Raw genomic sequence first — 27,093 nt, forward strand, 5'->3', positions numbered from 1 at the left:
TGGTGCTTTACAGTGTTTAAGCTGTCAGGATTTCTGCCTGTGGCCTGTCCCTGACCAGCAGTGGGTGTGGAGCTGGCAGGTTCTTGTTGCATTTTATACTAGAGGATGAGTTAATCAGAAATGCTAATCCTTATTCAGTAAAGGTGGTGTATTTATAGGAAAGAAATAGCTTTTGCTTACAAAAAGGAAAAGTTTCAGAAAATTTACTTTACATCAAAGCTTTTATGAGCTTTGGATGAATAAACTACAGGAGACAGAAACATACCTACAAAGATCGAGGTCTTCTGAATAAATGTGTGCCTGTGCCTGTTCTATATAATTTTGTATTCTTGATAACATATCAAAGCTTACCAAAATTAAACAGAAGATTGTAAATATCTGCATCACCTTCTTTTAAATACTAATTAGAGCAATAGCCTAATATTCAGAAACTCAAGGCCATTAAGCTGCCCCTCTAAGACTGAAAAATAAAAACAAAATTGAAAAGGATAGTTTTCCTTCAATGTGTTATGAGTAAATCCTGTTCTCCACTGAGAAACTTCTCGCTTATTATGCAAAGCTGATGAGACATGCACAGGTTGACCTCAGGAGCAACATCTCTTAGTCAGGCAGCACTTGCTTACCCTGTTCAGTCTTCCTGTGTCACATCTATTATATTAGATCCATGCATAGCCATGCAGTTTTGGATCCTAAATATCTCAGCCTTGTCTAACTCTTGCAGTATTGTTACAAAGCTGATGTAAAGGCACCAGAATGTCATTTAGCTCTCCAAAAATTATTCACTGCACCTTGTTTCTGCTGTCATTTCCAAACAACATCCCTGACGTGGCTGTCAGAGCCTGAGGTGTGCCAAACTCTCCTGGAATATTTTTTGTGTCTGTCTCTACAGCACTTTTTGTATTCTGTGAGTCTTGAGGTCACCTACCCTTGCAAAAAGTGGAAAACTCAAGTGATGCCGAAGGGTATGAGTCTACTTGCATTTATATGAGCTAGAAGGCTTTTTATTATATGGTACTGATCAAATTAGGATTAGATTTCCTTTGTAGTTCCCTCTTCCTGATTTTCCTGGGTTTCCCTGAAATCAAGGACGAATTTTTCTGCACTGTAGTAACCATTGCTTCTCATGCTCACTGTGAGCTATGGCATGAACAGCAGGTCTGCAGCAGCAAAGGTGGCACCACACAGTGATACTTCCACTAGCTGCAAAAACTTGCCTGTGAGTAGTAGTGCTAAATACCTTTGTGGGTGGCTGGGGCTACCTGACCCTGGCACAGTGGTATGGCCATGTCACTTCTGGAGGCTGCTCTTATGTGTCTGCATGGTGCTGCAGTTGTAGCTGTGGGGCACTGGGCAGCAAGAGCCAGCAATCCTGAGTCTCATCTGCATGACAACTTATTTTTCTCAAGTGTGGGTAGGTACTTCTACTGAGCCAGTTAAACCGCTTGTTTAGAAAACAACGTATCTTGTAAGATGACTAACGATGAGCTTCAAAAATGAGGTTTAAAAATGAATCATAAATCCAGTCTTATCCCAGAGAGCTCTGAGAAACTGCAATGAACAAAAATGGAAAACACAGTTGCCTTTATCATTCTTATGCACAATGTTTTATCTGGTTTGCTTTGGAAACACTTTATTTGATAATGGTTCCTAGGAGGAAAAGTCTCCATACCACAGCCACTTTGGGACAGCAAAAATACTGTCTATTTGCACTGCTTGTTTCTTTCAGTTGTTTAGTCTTAACACAGAGTGGTAGGACTGGCTCCCACCAGGCTGAGGATTGCAGCTGAATGATTACGCCACACACTGTGGAAGGGAGACTGTTTCTAAATAGAAAACAGATTCCCATCCCAGTGTCTGCCTTTGCAATACTTCTTTCTACCCATACAGATCTAAAGCTTGTTACATTCTCTGATGCCCCTTAGCTGAAGGGTGGTCCTAGCTGGTCCTTTAGTGTCTGCCCAAAAGCTTTATTGGTTTTGCAGGTCTAAACAGAATAATTTTTTACTTATGATAGTGAATATGGAAAATGGAAATGTAAGAATGTGTGTAAAGGTGTCTGAAAATTCTTCAGTCAGCCATAATCTCATGTATACTTCAGTTAAGGGTATTCCTGCATTACAGCTGTGAGTGAGTTTTCATCTAGTCCACACACCAAGCAGTAACAAGTTAGGTACAGTTCACTGCAACATGGCTGGTTCCAGCCAACTGGGCAAGTGTGGCACAGCCTTTGCTGAAGCCCACTGGGGACCAGTTTACCTCCTGTTCTGAGCAGACACACTTCTCTGTTCTTCAGGCCATCTGCCTCAATTTTCTGTGCCTCTACTATTTTCATTGTCAGATCCCCTCTTGAAAATGGGATGCAGGGTCCCAGGTCACCTGAGTATTCTTTTTCAACATTCCCCCCCCCCCCCCCCCATTATTCAATTAATCACAAAAACTTGGAAGGTGCTGATGCTCACTATTTTAATACAGTATTTTAAACCATGGGTTGCTTCAATGTAAGCCAGAAATAAAGTCTTGACAACCAATGCTATGAGGGAAGAGGGAATGAGGAGAAAATGGAATCCAGATTGCTTCCTTTGGGCTCAGAAGTTTTCTCAGGCATTCTCAAGTATTGTGATATATTTTTGTTGCTCCTTGCCCTACTAGTGATAATGGAGTGATTGGTTGGTTGTTCCAGGGCATGAGCCAACATCATACTTATAAAAAGAAGTGACAGAATGTTGAACTAATTGAGGGATTCAAATTGCTGAATGTTCTGGGAGCATTAAATAATTGCACACAAAGCACAAACAGGTCTGAAAAAAAATGGAAATACCTTCCCTGAAAAATCATTATGTAGGCAATTGAGTGAGGAACATTTCCGTCCACTGTGTGTTTTTGAATGGTGAAGACAATTAGTAGGCCAAAATGTTAGATCCGCATTAGCAATTTCATCTTCACAAGTATTAGATTTTTTCTCCCCAGGGGACAAAGTTTGTTCCAGTCCAAGCTGAAAAGTCCAATCAAATGTTGGTCTTGCTGATCTGAAAATTTTTACACCCTGTGGGGCATTTATTCCTCCCCGCCTGCTTTGCATCTGGATTTAATTATTCCATTTCTTAAAAACAAGAACCAGTTGCATGCTGAAAGTGCTGTAGAGCTTGGAGTCATATTCTGTTTCTTCAGACCCTTCTGCTGGTCTGGGTGCAAGATGGGACTGAAGATGGAAGACAATACACACATATACGGTATGAATTTACTCCCATATTATATTCAAGCAGTTCCCTCAATTTAATTGCAGATACTCCTGATCCAAACCTGGATAACTGAGGGCAGAATCAAGTCCATTGTTCCCTCCCTGGTGCCAACTAGCAGTGGTGGTGCAGCTGTGCCAGGGTAGGTATGCTTGATGTGACCCTGCCCTCTCTAGTTTGCTTTCCCCAAAAGAAGAGTGCTGTGCTGGTAACACACATGGAGTGTCCTCTGTGGCTACATCTGCACTGGCCAGCTGAAAGGCAAGGTGTGGTTCTAGGCCTCAATTTGCTCCTTGACAGATTGTGATTTTCCTGACAATGACTGGGCACAGCTCAGAGCATGGCATCTGTTAGAATGTGCTCCCATGAGGCAGTCTGTATGGGACTTCTCTTCTCTGGGCAAACATGGAGAGTGCTTCAGCACATGGACATGGACTGTGTTACGCTATTTGACTAGAAAGTCCCCACACTGCTTAATTCAGTAATTCAGATGTAGCCATTGACTCTCTCATCTAATGGTAAGAAAACATGGCATGTTTCTTTAGTTAATACTGGAACTTGACTTTCCTGTGAATATATAAATACACAAAGAGTCTCTTTCTTCCAGAATAAAAGGCTCCCTTGGATCCATGTCAGTGTTTGTTATTTCCAGAGGGGTTTTTATGAGTGCTAGGGTACATGAAAGGATGTGTATTCAGGGTTAAATGGGCTACATTAAGACATTTCAGCCTTTGTTATGTCCTTTATACTTATGCCTATCAGTCTTGGACCAGGAATCCCATTACAATCTGGTCCAAAACAAACCCAGAAGAAAAAGGTGGTGCTTGTCTCCAAGACCTTTATAAAAGAGGAGACATCTGTTGCACTTGGGGAACTGAATCTGAGGAGCAGCACTCAAGGTAGTAGTCATGAACATCAGCTGCCAGGTGACTGTTTTTAAGATTCAGTTGAGCCACGGTTGTAAGCTCACTAGTGATGTTATGGTCTTTGCTTCTAGAGATAGAGTCCGAAGGTATGCTTCCTTCCAGGTCTGAGAATGTTCCTTAGGGGGCTACATGAATGTTCAGGCATGGGGGCAAAGATCAAATATTATGATATTACTTAGTGAATTCTCACTTCAAAGGTCTGTTCAGAATAGTAAAGTGAATGCAATCTAGACACAGCTGAACTTCATAAACTCATGAGTTTGTGATGAAATGAAAATTAACTTAATTAACATAATAGCACAGATCTATCTGTAAAAATACAAAGAACCTGTGTCACAAACACCTGAGTTTGTTTAGAAGGGTGATTTTTGATGATGAGGCAAAAATGCACATTTTTTTAGTTTCTAACAGCCCCCACACATTAGTTCTTCATATGCCAAGAGGTTAGATAAATGACTAAAGCATAATTTATGGTATGCTACTCAATTCATAATAACTGTTCCTTATCATGCTCTTTTAGCCTTCAGTGGAAGAGAATTAAATTCATTGTCATTACCTGTCATCTGGTGATGCCCATGTACATACATAGATAGCTGTCTCTGGTTAAATTGCTATATCACAGCTCATTCACCTGCTTTATCTTGATGGTGTTGCAAGTTCATTGGACATACAATTTAATTTTGAAAACATACTTCTTCATTCAAGTTTTTGTTTGTTTGTTTTTTTTTTCTGCAGTCTTACCTGTTCTCTAAATGTAAAAATATTCTCAGAACACATATACCTAAGGGAGTCATAATCTGAGAAGAGTGAAATCTGGCATGACTGGCTATCTCTCAATCAAAACATTTATGGAGAATTGTGAGACATATTGTGAATTATTTGCATAATAATATTTATGACTTGACATAGATTGATCTACAGTTTTGGAACAACTGTGGGACCCTCAGAAGTCTCCACTGTATCTTGTGAAATGAAAGAAAAGAAGAAGAAAAGAAAACAAACTCTACTTGAACATTATTAAGCTTTGACTCAGAACCTAGGTAAAAGAAAACAGAAAAATGTTGCTCCTCTAATGTAAGAGGCATCATATCAGCCATAGGTACCTGTAGAAGTAGGACACATGAATAAATTAAGTTCAAGTTTTTAATGTGCTGCTGAAAACATTTATATAAATTGAGGAGCAATGTCCTTCTTGGAGGCTTCACACCAATATGTAATGCTTATCTGGAAGGAATGGTTTAAAAGTTTAGGACACAACCTAACATCAAACTCCTGAAACTCTACAGCTTTTGCCACACAGGTGGGAGTGAATACCATAAATATCCTCCATCCATTTTAAAATCCTTGTGTCTAAAATAGAGACCAGTTTGATGGAAGTGCATGGCATTGCAATGGAAACATCAGCCCTCTGCTCAGTGAGGACATTTCCAAACCCAACCCAAACATGCTTGCTTTTGTTTATTTTTCTTTATGAGGCAGCATTTGAAATTGGCAGCCACAGTTCTGAGGCCTTTTTGAAGATTGTTTGCTTAGGCCAAATTGAGATAAATATCCTACTGCCCTTCCTAAAAATAAAGATGTTTTCCTGCTTGAATATCTCCCAGTACTTTCATTTATGACATTATTTATTAGAAATAAGAACATTAGAGAAATAAGTTTGAGAAAGCAGTCCTCTACTTTACATATGATATGATTTCAGTTTCTCTGGTTTCCTCAGCATAGGACTCTTTTGAAAAAAGAGATTCCTGTTTATGATCACCTACAATAGGGTCTTCACCTTCAGAAATACTCAATCCCCAGCCAAGAGCTCACAGAAATCTTGCCAAACATTCAGCATTCAGCATGTCTATGTCAGCCCTGAAGACATTCACAGGCTGAACCCCATCACTGTGCCCCAGGTGCAGTGCTGTGCTAACACAGCTGTGGCTGTGGTAGTGCAAGGGTATCTTGGCCAACATCCTCAGCAGCTGCTTAGCAGGACTGTCTGTGTAGGAAGACCAAACCACAGCAAGCTGGGAGTCATCAACATGGAGACATCATATGAGAAGAAGCCAGCTGCACCCTCTTTGTGTGGTTTGATTTCTTCTCCATCGAAATGCATCTAAATTAGGTCAGCTGTGCCTGTTGCTGTCCTCTGATTGCAAAGGGGGACTTGCAGTGCCAGCTCATGTGTAGGTGCCAGCACTGCATACAAAGTCCAAGGAGATGAAACCTATTGCACATATCAGATGTTCTGTGACTTATAGAAGTGTCCAGGCTGCAACAGTTATGCTGGACAAACTGCTGAGCATCCCGTGTCTTTGGAGAAGTACAGTGGCTCCTTTGAGTGTCTACCACCAGTCAGTATATTCAGGTAGAGAAAGTGGATTCATCTAAAGGATATCTTGATGGCTAACAGTCCCAATCAATTCCTTTCCTATACTTTAGTTAGGCTGAAATTCACCAGTTCAGAGTGTGATAATGGGATTTTCCCATTTGCTTAGATAGTGTCTACTCTGATATTTGCAGCTGACTTTCTGAGGGAGTTGCATTGTATTACTCTACACTGGTGCCACCTCCTCTGTTGAATGTGTGTGGATTTGAAAATCTACAAAAAGAAACTTTTCAGCCCACCTATAAGATATGTTTGTTTTCTCTTTTGGAAGCAGAGAGCATACATATATGCTAGCAACATAAGTAAAGTCATAATTTTTAGGAAGACTTTTAAAACAGAATTTGCTATTCAGAAATTGATTTTATTGCTAGTAGCTCAGTCCTGTTTCATCTTGATGGCATTGGACAGCATAGAGCATATTTAGGAAAGAAAATTATAAGAAATTATTACTAAGACTTTGTATTGTCATCCAAAATACTTGGTGCTCACTGCAGTGACTGTTGTTCTATGTGCCATTCTACGGGGAACAAAAGTAATGCCTGCTATCATGTAAGTGCTGCCATGTTTGTTTCTTGCTCAAATTGAAGTTAAACACTGCAGATACAGCTGGAAAGACCTCTTATGCTGTCAGAGACTTTGACAATCTCCAGACTCGGTGGCTGGAGTAAATCTCCCCAAATAACCATGCAGGAAAGATCTACCACAGAAAGCAGCATGACCCTCCTCTTAGGATACCTTATGGTTTCCTCAAAAAGGCATGTTTTTTCTGCACTAAAAATAATGCTTTGCCAAATTGGGATGTAAATAAACAAAGTGTTTGAATCCATTAATATCCTAGCGTAAAACCACTCTGGACAGGCACAAAATCTGTGGTTTATCATGCTTGGAAATCATTAACTAAAAAGCTTATTTACCTTGGATAGATATACAAATCTACTTCTAGTGTTTCATTCATCAAAAGGTACTGAGCATGGCAACATGATTTCTACATCTGCTTTTCAGCTGTGGTCATAACTGACTTTCTGTTCATTTATACATGGATTTTTTAAATCCAGACTTCCATTTGTAGACTGATAGTAAGTGATCATTTCTTGCTCCCTGGGAGCAAACGAACAGACATTTCAAATTCCTCAGGTCAAAGACGAATTAATAATAAGCACAGACACAAAGATTTAGTTCATCTTCAGTCTGCTGGGAAACTTTATGCAAACAAAAGAGCTGTGATAACATGCACCCCACTCTTCTGACCTTCCTGCCTTTGGTGACCTGCAGGAGGAAACTCTCTCCCTTTGTTACTAAAACATAAAATCCAGCAGATGTACAGTGAGCACTGTGTGCAACTGCAGCTCGGTTCCAGCCCACACCACTGGTGTGCACCACACTCAGGGGCTTTGCACTTTTTGCCATCTTACACAGCCACCATGCACTCAACCAGTCATGGAGAAGGTCCTTAAGTGCTGGAAGTTAAATTTTGCCTTGAGAATTCAGTGTGTAGTTTTTAGGAGTATTTTTGATTGCATGGGGTTTCAAAAATCTGTATACAGATGGGGATGGACAGGGGTGAAGTGGGGGAAAGGGATATACCTACATTTGCTCTGTAGGACCCTACTGCTGATTAAGCCATGTTGATTTCTGCCTTGGTCCCAGAGGACTGGCTGGACTTGCATATTCACTAGAACACCTATGAACTGCACTTGCTGCAAATAGTCAGCAGACATGAAAACCTGTATGCATTTCCCCCTTTTCTGAATGTATAGACAGCTGCTCTGAGTCCATCAAAGACTGAGTTTATCAGACCAATAGGGTGTTTATTATTAATTAATGATCTATCTGAATGGTCCCAAAGGACATGCCTTTAAGTTACATCAGTAGAACCCTATATCTGGTGGGGAATTAACTGCCAAAAGCTTTTATCCACATTTCATGTCTTATCCAGTGAACATTTTGCTCATCCAGGCACTTTGTGATTCTCTGGTGATACTTCACACCTAAACTTTTCCCCTTTTGTGGATGAGGAGCTCACTGGTCCTAGTTCACCAGTTCTTGTTGAAAACACCTTGGGACCAAATATTGACTACAGCTGAGGAACACTGTTAAGTAAGTTTTGGGACAAGTTTAAAGTTGTAACTATGCTGGTTTTATCTGTGCCCAGGAGACAGTACATATTTTACAGGTACATGTATGATGTCCAGGTAGTCTGCCTTTCTTATTTGGCCTTCCTAACCATAAAAGGCTGACTTACCACACTTCTTAACTAGGAGATACCAAAACACTGAACCCAGCACCAGATGCTGCCAGATGCCTCTGTATGCCTCCTGATTCCAGTTTTCAAAAAAGGTAGGCCCATCAGAGATAACTATTAAAACAGTGATTGTAATATTGTTTGCTGCTTTGAATATTATTTGGCATTTCTTATCTTCACAGCTTCTATCCTCATCTGTTTGACATATAAACTCTAGGCTGTTCACAAGATTGCCAGAAATGTGCAATCAAGAAATGCAAAGGAAAGCTCTGCATTCTTCACATAATACCTGGTAAGGAAGAAGCTTGAGCTTTTTTAGGTTGGATAAGGCCTTGAGCAACCTGATCCAGTGCGAGGTGTCCTTGGCCATGGCAGGGAGGGTTGGGACTGAATGATCTTTAAGGTCCCTTTCAACCCTTAACATTTTATGATTCTATGATATGATGGATCCTACGTGAAGTGCATGACTCAGGGTAGAGTTTGTCTAATTAATTTCTCTCTGCTTTGTTTTTTTTGATTTTTTGAGGCACAAGAGAGAAAATATTTCTAGAAGGTGTCCTTGGGCTCTTTATATACAAGTACTTGATGACAGTTCTGATATTGTCTGTCATTCATATTCTTGCCACTTTTTTAGAATTGTAACTATATAGTTGCAAATAATTTATTAATTTCTTCTAGATTCTGTGTCCCCAAAATTTGGGTGGATTTGAATTTGTCAGAGGAGATAGAATACTCGTAGGGATAGAGATTTGTTCAGTTACAATTTCCTCAAAAGCATAGTGAATATTTTAGCAATGCAGGGTTTGCTGCAGACACTATATTCCAGTAAGTTCATTTATATATAGTGAGGCATTGATTAAATCCATGGCTCCCCTGTTTGTATTTGTAGCACACGTTCCCTCTATTTTTTATTTATAGGTTACTGTTTTGTGTTGTCTATATTATATGTCTCTCTTGTTGGCAACAAGACTTGAATGTCATTTAAACAGTCTTACAGTAAATGCCAAATAGATGAGATGATCGTTCATTTGCCCCTCTTGGGGGAGGCCTCCGTACTTCTCTTGGGCTGTATCTATTAATGGAGCATTTGAATGTTACACTTACGGGTTGTGGATCTCCACCTGCCCCCACTGGCTCCAACAGCCAGTCTGTTATTTCGTCGTTCTCTATTCATGCTTGTGTACTCCCTGTTCTGCTTTCCATTTGTCCTCCTACTCCTCCCCTTTGCCTTTCCCTGCACCTGGGTATAGTCACTCACTTTATTACATACCCTTCGCTTCTAATCTACAAACACCTCCATAGCAATAGTTTCTTTATATTGTTTGAAATTAACATAAGGAAATATTGCTTCTCACTGAACAGCTAAGAAACTCATCACCTTGTTTCCATGCATGAGCTTCTCTGTCCCTAATTGTGTTCATAAGGATATTGGGACTCAAGAAAATATATTCTTCTTCTCATGACTTGTGTGATGATGAACATTGCTCTTTCACTCTGTTTCTTGATCTGTAAAATGGAATAATACCCACAGCCACTCAGAATCACAGAATAGCTAAGCCTGGAAGGGACCTTTGGAGGTAAACTGGTCCAACCCTTGGACCCCTAGAGCTGATAATCTGGGACTGTATCCAGATGTACCCAATGTAATCCACAGCAGTGTATTCAGTATAATCCCAGATTACAGTGTCCCAGATGTACCCAATGTACCCAGCAGTGACAAACTCAACAACTTCATGTATTTTAAGAGAACTAGTCAGAACCATCAGGAATAATGAATACCTTCACATGGGCAGCCATTTGTGGTAGTCAGGTTTTGCTTGTTTCAGATGCCTGCTGTGCATAAAAAGCTGTTCCTGGCCCCAAGAATTCCACTCATCCTAATCCAGTGCTGAAAGAACTATTTTGGCTTCCAGATAATCAGCCATGTTTTAAAGACATTTTGCTAGGCACACAGCACTGCTTGGCATTGTGCTGCCTTTCCCATTTTTTCTCTCCATCCTTTCTATGTGTTAGACCTCACTTTTTTATTTGAGTGTAACTTTTATGAGCGACCTGCAATGATTTAATGCCAAAGCATACCAGATATATGAAAAGGATTAGTTGAAGAGTGCAGTGAGAAAGAATTACACTTCAGTGATAAAATTTCCCATGAAAAGTTGAAACTAACTTTGTAAGAGAGCTTTTAAGATATTTAAGGAAAATCCATTTTTTTCATAAGAGGAAGGAAACATGAATATGGAAAAATCTATTTGATACAGAAGTTAAAATATTTTGTTAAAATAACTCTCACTGCATTTGCTTTTGTTAGGTACAATGATTAAAGCATTTTTCTCTTCTAGGAAAAACAAATGAAGACTGGGAGCTCTTTCTCAAGGTAGAAATAAAATTAGTTCTGCTGGTAACTTCCCCTTTAACCTGTCCTGTTAAATTCTTATAATTAACTACATGCATCTTTCTAGACAAGGTCTTGGCTACATAGGAGATTTATGTGAGTTCTTCCCACCACTGAGTTAAAATATAAGTAATTGAAAAAATAAAATGTCCTGGTGATGCCCTTTTACAGAGCTGTCATACTGCATGCTTAAGTTATCATTTGAAGAAATAAATGGTTTATAAATTCCCAGACCTCGAGTAATATCAAATTTAAGATTGTCTCTGCACTTGAACCTATAAAGCCCTGGGAAGTGACATTTCAGAGGGATCTTTGTCTTCCTATGGTGTATGAGGCCCTCAGAAGTCAATACCCTGGTGGCTAGTCATGCTCTGTGATCAAAGTAGTTGTAGAGAGGACGAAATCCTGCTCTACACCATGAGGTACTCCACAACATGCAAGCAAAAGTGGACATCTGCTCTGCAATTTTATTTCTTCTCCGTTGATTTTTCTTAAATTTATCTGTGCTTTGAAGCATCACAAACAGAATTAGATACAAAGAAGCTTTCTCACCAGCTTTCCCTAGGCCTTCAAGCTCTATTTATAATTTCTGTAAGCCTTCATTACCTCTGGTCTACAGTATCAAATTCTTCTGAACTAGAAAGGTCACATTCTACCTATTATTACTGAAGAAATTAATTCAGTGTGTGACATCATAGCTGATAATTATCACATTCGATAGGACAGTACAGTTCTCAGAATACTGTCTGTATGCAAAAAGCCAATTTACAGTATTTACATTTTAAGGGCAGAAACCTCATGCAAATTAGTCATTTGCAATTCCAAATCTATTTTTAAAACTGTAAACATCCCTGGGAGGAACACATTTTTTAATTTAGTCTCCAAATCAATGTTCATGATAGTTTTATAATAAGCACCCTGGTGTCGTATATTAAATACCTATATTGTTCTTTCAAATTTCTGATGTTTTTAACCATAAAATATTTATTACTTCCAGTGTTCCATTGATGTTGTAAATTAGGAATTAACAAGAATTTGGTGAAGAGTTTTGGGCACGATGCTGGTAATCTTTTTTATCCACTTATCTTGACAGGTATCTCAATTCTAATTGCATTTAATGAGGTTGCAAACTAAAGTAATTATGTGAATTACACACTAACAAGCTTTTTGTTTTGTTATTTAACTTGCAAATGTAAAAGCAAATACTTTCTTGCCTAAATAGTCATTCATTTTTGCCCCTTGCTATTTTTTAAATTAAATTCTAAGATAAGATAGGTTCCATGAAAAAGTCTCAGTGAGTGAATTTGCCATAGATCTGGGAAAACTGATATAATAATGAGGTATTCTAGGTAAGTGATAGGAAATGCTCATTAGAGCTGCTGTGGTGTGTTTTTGTGAAGCTCAGTAACTGGAATCTTCAAACATTAAAAAATAATAATAATAAAACAGTGACAGTGGCTGTGAATCTGTAATCTTTTTCAATAAATGAACCATTTAACAAGCGATGGAACAAATGAAGCACTATTTTCTGTCATTGGTGTCCTTTCTGTCCTTTCTGTCATCCCCTGTGCATGAACCTCAATATTGTTCCTTTATGCTTGCATTCCCCAGTGAAGGTCCCTGCTGAGAGCACAGGGCTATGGCTGATCTGGAGCCATGCCACCATGTCTGGCCAGTCTACAGCTGCTAAAGAATACATCTGATGGCTGAATTTAGTCTGGTTTTCCAACGTTGTTGTTTTAAGCAACAGCTAAACACCATAAGTTTTCCAACCTTTATATATAGAGGGGGGTTGAGCACACCTCAGAATTTACAGAAAAAGTTGTGATTGCCTTAAGGGACACAATAAAAGAACCTAACTTAATTACAGTCTAAGTTGAAAACTTCACTTTCTGCCTTATCCATGACAATTGAGATTATTTCTGTATTACCTGAGGAGTTATTTGCTCATCAGCTTCCCAAACAGAAGCTTATTTTTGATAGTAGTAAAGGACAGATTATGATGCTGATGGCAACCATCTCCCCAAAGTTTTAGACACAAGGCTCAGAGACTGATAAAACTAAAACTAGCAAGACTGAAACTAGATAAAATCCAGCTGGCAGAAAGACACAGAAAAAACTGTTACCTTTATTTTTCCCTCTGGCATAGTAGATAGAGCCAGGAGTCAGAGAGAGAGAGAATACAGCTAATGGCACATGGGTAATCTCCAAACCAATAAGCAAAGAAGAGCATGAGCAGCAAGAAAAAATGACAAGTAATCCCTTCCCCAGTCCACTCTGTACTCTGTTTCCTTGAATGGGCTTATGTGTGTCTCCACTGCAGTAGTGACAGACTCATGGCGACTCCCACCAAAACAAGATACAGCTGAAAGCCAGATGACTTTGTGCAGAACATTATTATCTGTCACCTTGACTAAGTAATTGTATTAAATTTTTAAAAAATTTCCTGTGTTGAAAAAGTTTCCAGACTGTTATCCCTTCCCCAGTTCAAGTGGAAAACAAACTGCCATTCAGCAACAGAGATGGGGTTGGATCCAACATAAACATATCTCAGCTAGGCATTCTCCATAGAACTGCATAGTCATTTTTTCCATATACAGTGGGAAAGACAAAGCCTCTGCTTAAAAGGCATTCTTCTCCAAAAAGGGGGAGGGCTAAAATGTTTTGGCTGTCTGGAAGCTGGCTAAGAAACAGAGATTAATACCAGCCTCTGCTCTAATTTACTTATTAGTACAGCCACAGAGTGCAAAACCTACAGACTCTCACCGTTGGAAATCTGCAGTTGAAAGGGTAGCTAGTTGATTTTCCTCTTCCAAACAAAATGCCAAGATTATTCAATTTACAGGAAAAGTGATAAATCTGCACTGTTTCCTTATTAAGCACCCTCCACCCAGTCCCCACAAAACACTCAAATGCAATGTACATTCTGAGTCATACTTTCTTCTCAAATCCCTCAGATAAGTGAAACATAACCAGGTGACAAACTACAGCACTCTCCGAGAGATTTCCACAGAGAGACAAAAATTTTCAAGGAATTAAAAAGCAAAGTGGGCTTTAAAATGGGTACAATTTTGCTTGTAAGACGCTGTTAAAATTGAGAGGGTAAATCTGAAGCCTCCTTTGATTTCTCTTTTGAAGCAATTTCCCTCACTTCAGAATTCTAGTATTTCCTGGTTTGATTTTGCAACTTTTTGAAATGTTGGAATGACAGCAGAGAAAAACCAGATTTGTCAACCAAATCTGCTTGACAAATAGCCATAGCACCAATTTAAAAGCCTGTTAGAATGAAACACAAACCATTGTGAAAATCTTAAAAGATGAAGAGAAAGAGCTTTCATCCATCTCTGTCTTGCAAGGGTGGACCACTGGGGATGGCTGATGGAAAGGCGCTATGTTTCTGGGCTGTACTCAGAAATGTTGTTTCCCCCTTGACTCTTTCAGCACTCTACAAGTGTGTGGGAAGGAAGTGAGACAGCTCGGTATGGTTAACTTTGTACTACATGCCTTACATTCAGGATGAAGCTGGGCAGAGGCTGCACTCTGAAAGGGGAGAGGAAAAGCCAAGGCTCAGAATAAGGAATAACCTACCTTGATCTCTCAAAGTCTCTGGGCTTGTTTAATCATAGGCATAGTGTGATAATGAAGAAATTAGTTTCTTGTTGACTCAAAGAGGGGGAAGAATAGATGCTTCAAGAAAAAAACCAAAAATGTCTTTTCCGATACCTCACAGAAACCCATCACCCAAACCTCTGTTTCCAGCTGATTTAAACGTAACTAGCTGGTGCCTTACAGACTCTGTTGAGTCTGTGCAGACAATCCTTGCCATTAACTGGAAATAGAGAACCACAGGAAACCACAAACTTGCAAAAACCTGAGTAGGGCATGAAAATTCCCCCTGACCTTACAGCATGTCTAGACCTTTAACACCCATTCACCTTCCTCTGAATGTATCTGTGCCAGGTACTGGTGCTCTGGAGTCCTTGTTAACCCTCAATGGGCCAGGCTGTGTCAGCTTTTCTAGGGCAGGAAAGACTTTCATAGCTGGGGTAGGGAGGGCTGAGGCATGTTTCGTTCTGCTAGCTCTTTTATTATTATTTTCTTTCTTGGATACTGCTTTTGAGGAAGGGTCCCTGGAATCAGGAGTGGGAGAACAGCATAAGGGAATCATGAATGGCAGGCTGTCTGTGGCTCTCCATGGGCTATCGTCCAGGCTCAGAGGTGGAAAACCACAGTTGGAAACCATAGGACTTGCCTTGCATTAGCCTTGGCAAAAAAGTCTCTTATCTCTTGCTACTTAGAAGGCCTTTCATAAAACAGTAAAAGGATGCATTGTAAGGTGGTAACAGGGTACTACTACACTACCCAGCTCAGAAGTTATCTGTTTTAGGTGCTGGTTCTGTGTAGCTATTTTTCCACCTGACAGCAATGGTGAAAGGCTGAACAAGGTAATTTTTATTCATTTTGTTGGGTAGACAGAGTCAAACAATGATTCTGAGCCTTACAGTTTTAGCTAAAAAGGCTGTTTTGACAGAACATATTGGAAGTTGTTCATTCAGGTAGACACTTTTTATTCAACAATTATTAAATTATGTTTCAAACTAACATTCAAGTGTGCCAGTTCTAATTCTCCCTGGCTTCCACCTATCATGATTTAATGAAGTTTTAGTTGCTCTTACAGTCTTGTAAAGTTGGAATAGTAATTTCTAAAATATTTTTCACAGCCCTCTCTCATTCTTTGGCTTTTGAATGCTAGGGGTTCAGCACTGTTTCTTGCTGGTTTGTCATAAAAGCGAAAAAAAGGAGTTCTATTTATGAAATATTTATTTCAAGAAAATAACTACATACTAATTTCACAATACAGCCAAACAGGAATGACAAAGCCAGATCATATTTAATGCATCTCTGACTGCATTGTCAAATACACTCTGTATGTATCCTGACTGATTGCAGAAACTGTGGAGCTCTAACAGTTTTATATATAGTGCTATTCAGCAATTCTTAAATCTTGCATTAGGATGCATAACCCAAAAATCCCCCAGCTCATGGTGCTGTCTGAAAATGGACTGAGATCAGATCCAAACATTCAAGAGGACCAATTAAAATACAAAACTCAAGGGTGTCTATATTTTAGGTTTGAAATCTAAGTCCAGAAGCAAGTTGTAAATTATCAGTGGCTGGTTATACACTACTCAGAAACTAGACCTCTTTTACACAGCTCTTGAACACTAGAAGCTCTCATTTTATCACTTTAAATCAGGCCAAGTTCTCTTTAAGAGAGCAATTCTTTTATTTCTTCTCAGGCCCCCTGGAAAAGGTGGACTTTTTATTCCTTCCTTGCTTCCCATGTTATGATTAAGAGTGGGCATGAAATGCCTTTCATTGGTTTTCACAGCCTTGAATAAGCTTTGGGGCACTTGCCCAAAACTTTGTGGGAATTTGCTACAGTGGGGTTTAATTGTATTTTCTGGTGCTTTATACATCTTCTTGAAATGGAGAACATTTCCCACTATTCATCTACTCTGTCCTGTGCTTCCATTTGCTGCAGTTTCCTACAATTTAAAAGTTTTGGGGCCTGGTGGTGCTACTCCAAGCAGCTGATTTTCATTAAGGCTTTGATGAGAAACTTAAGCTGGAATCACAGACATCTGCAGTAAAACTTCCTCCCCACTAATAGATGTTTCTCAGAACATAACCCTGTTGTACTAGAAAAAAACAGCAGCTAGAAATCCAAATTACCCATTATGGGGGTTAACCTAACATAACCTTGAGAGCCTTTAGTGAGTTAATTTAAAGATTGGTATTTTAAAAGTAGATGTAGTTCCCATTAGCTTGAAAGAATAGAAAGGTTTCTATCAAGCTAAACCCCTTTTTGGCTCACACCTCAGGATTAGGTCTTCTGCTGCTTCTTGTAATACTAGTTTGTTCTGAACAGATTAATGCCACAAGTAAGGATCAAATTGTGGTTTCTCTCAACAGTTTGCAAGGTTTTCTGTTCCAGCCTTTATGGGGGAAAGGGGTGAAGATGATTTGGTGATAGTCTGAGTTTTTGTTAACAAGTGGCTGGGACTTATGACTGCTCTCTTTTTATATATTTAATATAGGCCATTTTAGAGAGGTGAGTTTGTCATTGGTCCCATGATGATTAATGTTATCACTTTAGAGAACCAGAAAGAAAGAACTTCAAATACTGTTCCTTGCTTTGGATCAGCAGCTACTGGCAGAAGTCAGGTGGGAAAAAATGATTGTCAAACATGTCACTTTAACATGCAAGCTCCATCGGATAACTTCTGCCTCTTCCTATAGTAAATGGCTAATTTTGACTTGACTATGATAATTGTTTCCTTTAAAGGACTTTTGCCTCTCTGCCTTTCCCCAGAGCCAAAAATACTGATGCTGGAAACAGTTTTTCTCTTCTATCCCTCCAACAATATCATGCCTTCCTTCACTCTGGGAACTGGCTTCCTGCCCTGTCCCAAGTACTTATATTTTTTTTTACTCTTAAGTCTTGATTATCTCATTCTTGCTCTAATTTTTTCCTCTTCTTTTTTTCTTTTTTTTTCTACTTTAGTTTGCTTCCTTTCCCACTATTTGCTTCACTTCTTTCCACAGAGGACATTTGAGATTATCTTTTTTTTAACTTGGCAAGTGTCTCCACAGAATGTCTGTCTTCTCTTTCTTCCCCTAATCCTTCCCACACTCTCATCTCCCTTACTGGTCTCTGATTTCTTGTAGTCATTTACATGAGATTAAATGAATATTTTACTGGATGTCACCTTACATTCATTTCACATTAAAAAGAGTAACTGCACAATGTGAATCATAGGGAATAATTTGCCATACTCTAGTATTTGAAGTCTTGTACCATTGTTTATTTTCACCTTAGACACTGTAAGGCGCATTCTTCCTATGGGGGAACAAAATCTACACCTATATAATTAAAACCATTATGTCAGTGGAACATACAAACACAAATGATGACAGTGGTGGGCTTCAGACACAAATGGTAATATGATCTGTTTCTTACTTTAGAGGTGTATGTTGATAGTGGAGTATAACTGTTCTCAGAATTACTTCTGGCTTTCAGTTTTACTGCTGTGCCTCACCAAAACTGGAAGTGTCTTACCACCCCCTTTCCTTCTTCTGTGTCCAGAGTAGAGGGAATGCTAAAGCAAAGACCTCTGATGTTTGCCACTTGCTTGTTTAATTTGATATGTGCCTGTCAGTTTTAAATGCTATGCTTCCATTTCCAGTGAATCTTCCTTGTCAAATATTTTAATTGATCCTTATTTGGCAAAATTAATCTTTGACTTCATGCCACCAACTGCTGTTGTGTTGCAATGATGAGCTGGATCCAGTACTCCGCGCTCACTGTTTTTCTCACTGTCTCCCCATAGACATCTTCCCAGACTCTCCTTATTGTTTTTGTTAGCCAAGGAACTCTGTTTCCCTGAACAGCACACAAGCAACTGAGTACTTGAGAGTGTTTTTCATATTATTTGCCCTTTGATAGACAAACCAACTCAGACTAATAAAATCTTCAGTGCTTAATTACTTTTGAAATCAAAATCTGTAACTAACTTGTAGTCTCAATCTGGTCACCTTCAGTTTCCAGTTGTTGCATATGCTGAGACCTTAATTTGTTAGACTAACAAGCCTATTATTAACTTTTTTTTGTTTGTGTATGTGCTTACACAATAAGTTCAATTTTTTTTTCTTAACCTCCCTCTGAGCTAGGAAAATTGGATTGTAGAGTCTCTCAGATATCTTCCAATTCCTAACACTGCCATCTTTCTCATGATACTTTTCTGAATAATTTTCATCAATTTATAAGCATTTTTCTTGAAACAAGAGGCAGAGAGGTAGATATCTTATTCTCTAGTGGTCACTAGCAGTGCTCCTTATGTAGGTCACACAGCATTTCCTTGTTTGGAATCTAGTTCAGTTCATTTAAAAATCTATGTTTTGTGCCCCAGAAGTACAGCTGATTAATAAAGCTGTCTTGAAGTCCCTACAGAGGAAGAGGCTCTTTTGAGGGTCTCCAGGGAAGACCACTAGGAATCGGAGGCTTAAAAAACCTAATGTCTCCGCTACTGTATGGGCAATTTACATAAAAATTAAGAACCAGGGTGCCAAGGTAGTAATGTTGCCTGAAGTCCAACTCAAACTCATAGTTCACTTCTGTGCATGGGTACAGCATATTAGCATTGCATTGAAAATATGGTGAGTTCTCCTCTCTCTGTTGTTAAGAGGTTTTCATTCAAATCTAAGGAAAAAAATTAGGAAAGAAAGAGAAAAGGAAAAGCTCCACATCAACATTAATTCTGACTTTTTAAACCACTTCTCCCAGTTCTTCTCAGTGTAGGGTTGTCATATATGGGAAAGAGGAGCAGAAAGCTGAAAAATGTTCACTAATATGTATTTGCATTAATTGGGATCTCCTGTTCTTCTATAGGTTCCTGATATCAAACTCTTACTGGGATTTAAGAGCATCCCACCATTTATAGCTTGGAAACTTCCACTGGTGTGTTTCATGTTTCAGTTGAATGACACCACAGACCACAATGAAGCCCCATCAATGGCTTTGTAGCTCTTCCTTATGAAACTGCCCCCTTTGTATAATTTGGCACTCTTCAATGTGACTAAAAGCCTCTGTCTGCTCGGGAGAGCTGTGGGCCTGAGTCAATATTTAGACGAAGGAGCTGAATCAAACCATGCTCTGTACGGGAGTTTACTCTGCGGTTCACTGTGAGCTGCAGGTTAAGAACTCAGACGTAGAAAGAAGCTAATTCAAACCTGCTGGGATAAACCTGAGGCTGAGGGAGGGGAGTTGGCCTGTGGGAGAGAGATCTCTGAAGACTAAAAGAAATATTCCTTCCTTGGGTGACAGATTACCACTGTCTGGCCTCTACATCAACCTCCAGAGCCTATTCCCCAGATCCTGTTACCAACCATATGCATGGGTTAATGGGTAAGCAGGTTCTCACTGTTACCAAGCCATCAATCCTATCCCAAAAGAGCATCCTACTGGGCCTCCTTGGAAATTGCCATAAGTGTGAGTCCTGATCCCTGCTCCTTCCTCATGAAGCCATAGCATCCTGCAACTAAGGGCCTTGACATGATTATATCAGGTACCATCGTCCAGCTGTAGCATGGGATCCAGAGTCTAAATGCTGCCATTGAAAGGGCTGAAGTAAACTGGCAGAGCAAACACCAGTTACTGAGTCTGTTAGGTTGGAGTGAACAAACCAAACTTTAAGGAGGATTGAAATCACTGAAGGAGACAAAAATATCATTCCTCTGCCGTGTCCAGTATATCTTACAGCACTTTCCAAAAGGTAAAGTCCAATATATTTAAGTGAAGCAACATGAACTGTGTCTTTGGGAAAACCATACTACACAATCATATGAAGAAAGGCTAATAATCACTTATGCCCCTTATCCTGTGAAAAGCAGCTACAAAACCCATCCAGCTCTTAAAATCAGGTATTTCTTTGAGGGACTTTCCATGTTGTAAGCAACAGGTGGCAATGCATCTTCCCAGGACTGGTCTCAGGCCAGAGGGAAGATCTGTACATTTCACATCATGGAGCTTGTCCAAGAATTAGGATGGCCCCTGAGAGTCCTTATGCTGAGCAAAGCAAGGTTTAACCTCTAGTTTTCTCACACAGGTCATGTTTCATGTCAAGTCACTGGCAGGGTGGGCAGGCGTTTCCTGAGGCTGTCCAGCTGCTTGGAGCAGGAGAATGAGCTCTGCTGAGCCCTGCAGCAACACTGGCTGTCTGAAGGGCTTATGAACCTATTTCCATGGCTGTGAATTCTGGCAAGTGGAGTGTAGGTGGAAAACAGGAATATGATACTGGATATTGTGATATTGATATTGTCACAGTGACACAGCTGTACTAATCTCACCTCACTTTTGGATGTTATGCTAGAAGAACGACTCTTTCCCATGACCTTATGGAACTCAACTAGCCTCCTACTTTGCATCTACCATGCATGAGATATTACTGTGTCATGTCTCCTGTTCCACCCTTTCTCCTCCCTCTGGGAATGCTGGAGTAATTTATTGTTTCCTCACTGTATTTTTTAGTAGTCCATCCCCGAGTAGCTTTGCTAGAATGAGGAGTATCAACCAATCTCAAAGCACAGGAGTTGCAGGAAAATTTTCCATCATCAAACTGCTTTTCAGATCTCTCTAATTTCACTTGTCACTAATCCCAGCCTCATACTTTTTAGAAATCTCTGCAGGTGTGTTCTCTGCAGGCAGTTTCCTAGATGCATTTGATTTATCATCCCTTGCTTTCACCACGACAATGAACTTCAGATTTTTGAGGCAGATGGCATTCAGAGGTGGTAACAGCACAAACTTCTACAGTACAGAGTTTGCCATCAAAAGACAGACTCTTTCAGGAAATTTAAGTGAATTACAATTGCAGGAATTACAACAAGGCAAGCAGAAAAGCGCTGTGACAATTAACTCTTGTAAAATAGCTGTTTGGACAGGCCTGTTTAGTTATGTTGGCAGGAAAGTCAGAGACAAGCTAAGCCAGCTTCACTGCAAAGTACAGCAGCTGTCTGCTCACAGCAGGCAGGGCATGTGTACATTTTGAAGTCTGAACTGTATCTCTCCAGTCCTGAAATGTAACATCTCAGACACCCGCCCACCCTCCCAGCTCCCCCCGCCTCAAATCCTCCTGTATAGCTTTAAGGATCGAATGATTAAGCTAACCTTAACCATATGGGAGCTTTGACACAGAGAGATGAAAGCAGAAAAGTGCAGACACTAGAGAGAGAAGGGAGTTACTGTACCTCAGCAAAAGGCACCCAACTTCCAGTAGCTACTGCCTGCTGCTGCCCTCTGATAACAGTGGCTTCTTGCGTGCTGACCGCTGAGCTACCTTCAATGTCAAACTGAAAAACGCTTCCCCCACTCGAGGCTGTGCTGGAGGACAAGCATCTCAAAAAGAATAATATAGGAGAAACGAGGGGCCAGGCGGAGATCAAAGCCATTTCCTTTCCTTACATCCAGCAGTGGTCTTCTAGCGTCTCAGTAATTGTTTACCCTCTTCTGCAATCAGCCCCCCTTGGCTTAGTGGTGCCTCAGTTATTTTAACTTTCTTCCAGCATTCAGTTTCCAGATGTGGCACTTCAAGGCAGTATAACCAGATCCCGATTTAAAACAAGGAGGAAAAAAAAAGGAAAAAAAGGAAACGAAGGGAAGAAAAATGCTTTTGCTGCCTCCCTCGTTCACTCTCTGTGCCTGTGGCTCCTCTTTTTCCCCAGAGGCTCCAGCACAATAACATACAGATGGGCAGTGCTTAAGCAGAGAGTGTCAAACAGAGATTGTATTCCAGGAAAGCACCACTGGCTCCTCAGCCACCTTATCTCCCCCTGTCAGGATACAGACTGACGCTGTGTTCAGTGCTCTGGCTTCCTTCACATGTTCACATCATTCCCTTTTTTACCTTTCGTGTTGAGACCCTCCCACTCAAACTTTGCCGTTCAGAAAGTGAAGTCACCCTTTCCTCCCCCTCCACCCTACCCGTTCCTCCACGTAAAACTCCATCCGACCTCTACACAAATCATTTACTCTCATGACTGTTTATTTTTTAACATCTCCAAGTTATTCAGGGGAAGGCATAAAGGTGCCAAATTTCTTAAAAAACTTCACTACACCAACCTTTCCTTGTGGTATGGGGGAGGGGAGGCTGTGGGCGGGAGGAGGAGGAGGAAGAGCAGGAGAAGGAGGGAGACAGCCTGGCTGTGCCATGGGCTAAGAGGTCTAAGTGGTTTCTCTGACATGCTTCATTCAGTTCCTTTCCCTCAAGCCCACCTTTCAGCTTCTCTTTGGCTTGTGAAAAAGAATATAGTTCACTGCGATTTTGGAAAATGACTTCATTCCTCAGACTCATGAACTTTTATTTACAAAGAGCATCTTGTATTCCTTTTTCAAGAGATGCTTTGTGAGGCCCTGGTAACAAGGCTTGCAGTGTGTGTATGAAAGCGAGCTGAATATGTTGCTCACAGCTCACTTCATTTTATGACTACAATCTCAGAAAGACAAGACACTAACCCTTGCTAGGTTTCAGGATGAAGTCAGGGTATAATTATGCTGATGTGCCCCATTCCAACCAAGCGGTCAGCACCCTGTCCCTCAGAGGTCCTGTGTGCAGGGGGTGCTAGCACCCTTGATCTGTCAGGCTTCATTCTTAAATCTTCTCAGAAATCGTCTTATGGGTCTTCATTCTGAGAGTGGATTCCTTCATTTTCCCTCCCTCTACCCTTTTCTTTCTGATTGTAGGTATTATCAACCAAGGAAGCAGCTAATAGAGAGCTGAGGGTAAAATTAAGTGTTTTGGGGATCTGTTCTACATACCTGCAGGCACGGTTTTGTGCTCACAAATATTTTACAGGGGCATGTAAAGAAGTTCACTGAGAATTAACTCTGGCTGATTCAGCAACAGCGTAGCTGAGCAAGCAAGGTCACTCAAGCTTGCCGGACAAAGTATTACCCTGGCAAAGTGGAAAATGCTGTGAAGCTGTGAGGTTTGTGAAAAGGTTTGCAGGAGGAAATAAAAGATATTTATGGTAGTTGTGAATAGTTCTGTCCTGAGAGGAATAGAAGCATCTCTCAGTTAACTGAACCTGATACGGTGACAAGCACACTGTCCTCCACGAGCCTGAGGGTGAGATGTCACTGAGGGCTGCCAGGACTTTTCTAATACTTTCTGGTAATGGCATTCCTTGGAATGACCTGGAACAGATCTGAGGGATCAGGAAGAAGATGACGAGGGCCACAGATAGGGACTGCATGAGTCTCCCATTAGGCCTGCAGCTACAGAGACCAATTTGAGGTGTAAAAATAACATTAAAGCAAGTGCAAAAAAGAGAACAAAACATCTTGAAAGTAAGTGACAGAATGACAATTCCCACAGTGGCAATGGAGATTTTTACCCAGTGAATTGTGAAGCAAATTACTGGAATATGTGTGAGACAATTTTTTGGATACTTTTTATTTGGAAAAAGTAATCACCATCCATTCTTCTATGTCTGCTCCCAGGCATTTGGCAGCAGGCTGTCTGGCTTGGTGAGGCAGACTTTAAACTGAAGGACCTGGGGGGTGGCATCCAAAGTGGCAATGCTCACAGCATTGCATCCAGCTGGAGAATAAGCCAGGCCAGTCACAGCAGGAGGAAATGTTCCTTAGTTGCCTCTCAAGATGAGAACCAGAAGGCCAACCACCTGAAGGGTATATATGGCTATAGTGGATCTTCTTGCACTCCTTGTGGGGAACCTACATGCTTGATTACCCATGATCTCACTGCAATTACAGAGACACAGTAGGATAGCTTGCACGACTGGAATGCTGTCATGGATGTCCATGTATTTTTAAGAAAGACAGGTCAGCAAGGTGAGATGGTGGAGTTACTTTATGTGAGAAAGCAGATCAAATGGATGGAGCTCTGTCTAGGGGTGGATGAAGAACTAATCAAGAGCTTATGGGTAAAAATTAATGGACAGGCTAACATGGATGGCACTGTTGTGGGTGTTTACTACAGACCACCTGAACAGGAAGAGCAAGTGGATGAGGCCTTCTAAAGCCAGCCAAAAGTAGCCTCACGATCACAGGAACTCATCTGAGATGGCAACCTCTCTGGTCTCTGCTGGAAAGACAGCACAGCTGGGCACACAGAGTGTAGCGTGCAAACAAGTCAAAAATATGTTTCTCCATTGTTTTCTGCTAACATCGCTATGTCAGCTTTCGCGAAAAAGCTTTCTCAAGGAAATATTTCCTGCCAGAAGATCCTGCCTTTGTGATCAGTTTCCCACATCTGGACTTGACTACGTGCCAAAAAACATGTGTAGAAGTTGGAAAAACATTATAAAAACCTGAAGGTGAATTCAGAAGTTAGAGGAACAAGAGAAGAGAAACGAGGAAACCTTGCTTGGTTTTCTCTGATCTCTCCTCTCAGCTCGTCTTACCTTCTTCCAACACCACCAGCCGTCATTTGCCTCGAGAGAGAGAGAGACTGCTTGTCAGCCTGGAGAGAGAGCATCGGCCTAGAGCGAGACTGCCTGGCAGCTTGAATAGTCTGTGACTGTCTGTGGAGGTAGATCCTTTCTCTGAATTTTTCTCTTACAGGCTAAAATAAAGCACCCTCTTTTGCAGCTACACCTGAAGCCAACCGGTCTGGTCGTGAGGGGAAATAACAGCATTTTGCATTTCAAAGACTCACCATCTTCCTGCAGTCAACAGATACTGAAGGACCCCCCCCCCCTCCTCTCAGTTACACCGATAAGGCACTCAAGTAGTTTTTTCATGGTGGTATCTTTTCTCTGCTTCTATAAATAATCTTAAGCATTTTTCCTAACTTTTCTTATTTTTCCTCTTTTCCTTTCGCATCTCTCTCTCAATCAGTTAATAAAAATCAGTTTTTGATATTTACAGATAACTTGTTTGAGTTTTAATTTTGCTCAAGAGAATGATTCGAACTTGTAGTTCAATCTGCATCAAAAATTAAGCAGATCTGAATGTCACACAGAGCCCAGAAGGTTCCTGCAGAGCACTGATGGTAACTTTGACACTGGTGGTGGAGGAGCCAATGAGGACAGTTGTGCTCCTGGACGTTGTACTAACAAATAAGGAAGAGATCGTTAGACATGTGAAGTTTGGGGGCAGCCTTGGCTGCAATGGCCATGAGATGGAGGAGTTCAGGATCCTGTGTGGAGGAACCAGGGCCATAAGTAGGACTGCAGCCCTGGAGTTCAAGAGAGCTATCTCTGATCTCTTCAAAGATCTACTTGGAGGAATCCTATTTGTTAGGATTGTAGAAGGTGGGAGGGTTCAAGGGAAGTGGTTAATATTTAAATGTTGCTTCTTCTAAGCTCAAGATCCTTTGACTAAGAAATCAAGCACAGGGAGCAGGAGACATTCATGGATGAGCAAGGAGCTGCTGGTAAAACTCAAATGAGTAAGGAAGTTTATGGAATGTGGAAAAAGGGACAGGCCACTTGGGAAGAATGTAGAGACATTGCCAGAATATGGCTGGATGTGAAGAGGAAGGCTAAGGTCCATTTGGAATCAAATCTGGCAAGAGATGTCAAGGACAACCAAACTGGCTTTTTCTAGTACATTGGTAGCAGAGGGAAGACCGGGGAAAATGTGGGCCCTCTGCTGAATGAGGTGGGTGCCCTGTTGATAAACATACAGAGAAGGCAGAGTTGCTGAATAGCTTTTGTACTTCAGTTTTTACTGCTAAGGCCCTCCATCAGAAATCCCAGAACTTGGAGGCAAGATAGGAAGTCTGGAGAAAAGAAGACTTTCTCTTGGTCAAGGAGAATAAGGTTAAAGATCATTTAGGCAAACCTGACACCCACAAATCCATGGAGCCTGATGGGATGCACCCACAAGTGATAAGGGAGCTGGCAGATGTTATTGCTAAGATATTCGCCATCATCTTTGAAAGGTCATAGTAAACAGGAGAGATGTCTGAGGAGTGGAGGAAAGCCAGTGTCACTCCAGTCCTTAAAAAGGGCAAGAAGGAGGACCCAGAAAACTACAGGCCAGTTAACCTCACATCCGTCCCTGGAAAGGTGATGAAGCAGCTCAATAGAAGGTTATTAGGAGTAGGCAACATGGATTCACCGCGGGGAAATCATGCTTGACCAGTCTGATAACCTCATATGATGGCATGCTTGGCTGGGGAGATGAGGGGAGTGCAATGGATATTGTCTATCTTGACTTCAACAATGCTTTTGACGCTGTCTCCCATAACGGGATGACTTACAAAAATTCAGGGCTTAAATGGTTTTACAATTGTCCTTGACGAAGTAATTGTATTGGAAAGCTCTAGAAGTATTTGGAGGGCAGTAGCTGCAGGGAACTCTGAGCCAGTCCAGCTGTCTTGATAACAGATGGAAAC

General features: G+C 40.7%; 1 protein-coding gene across 3 annotated transcripts in view; it reads right to left on the reverse strand.

Annotated features, from left to right (window-relative positions):
• The window catches only part of LAMA4 (laminin subunit alpha 4), a 102,081-nt gene extending 79,467 nt beyond the window's left edge, over positions 1-22,614 (reverse strand). For all 3 annotated transcript variants that reach the window (XR_011697129.1, XM_071548922.1, XM_071548920.1), the window contains exon 1: positions 21,980-22,614. Coding sequence is in view for 2 of the 3 variants with exons in the window: in XM_071548922.1 (XP_071405023.1) it covers positions 21,980-22,180 (201 nt within the window). In the remaining variant the exon portion in view is untranslated. The remainder of the gene's footprint in view (positions 1-21,979) is intronic.
• Positions 22,615-27,093: the final 4,479 nt, after the last annotated feature.

This window comes from Pithys albifrons, chromosome 2 (assembly GCF_047495875.1).
Source record: "Pithys albifrons albifrons isolate INPA30051 chromosome 2, PitAlb_v1, whole genome shotgun sequence".
NCBI classification, from domain to species: Eukaryota; Metazoa; Chordata; class Aves; order Passeriformes; family Thamnophilidae; genus Pithys; species Pithys albifrons.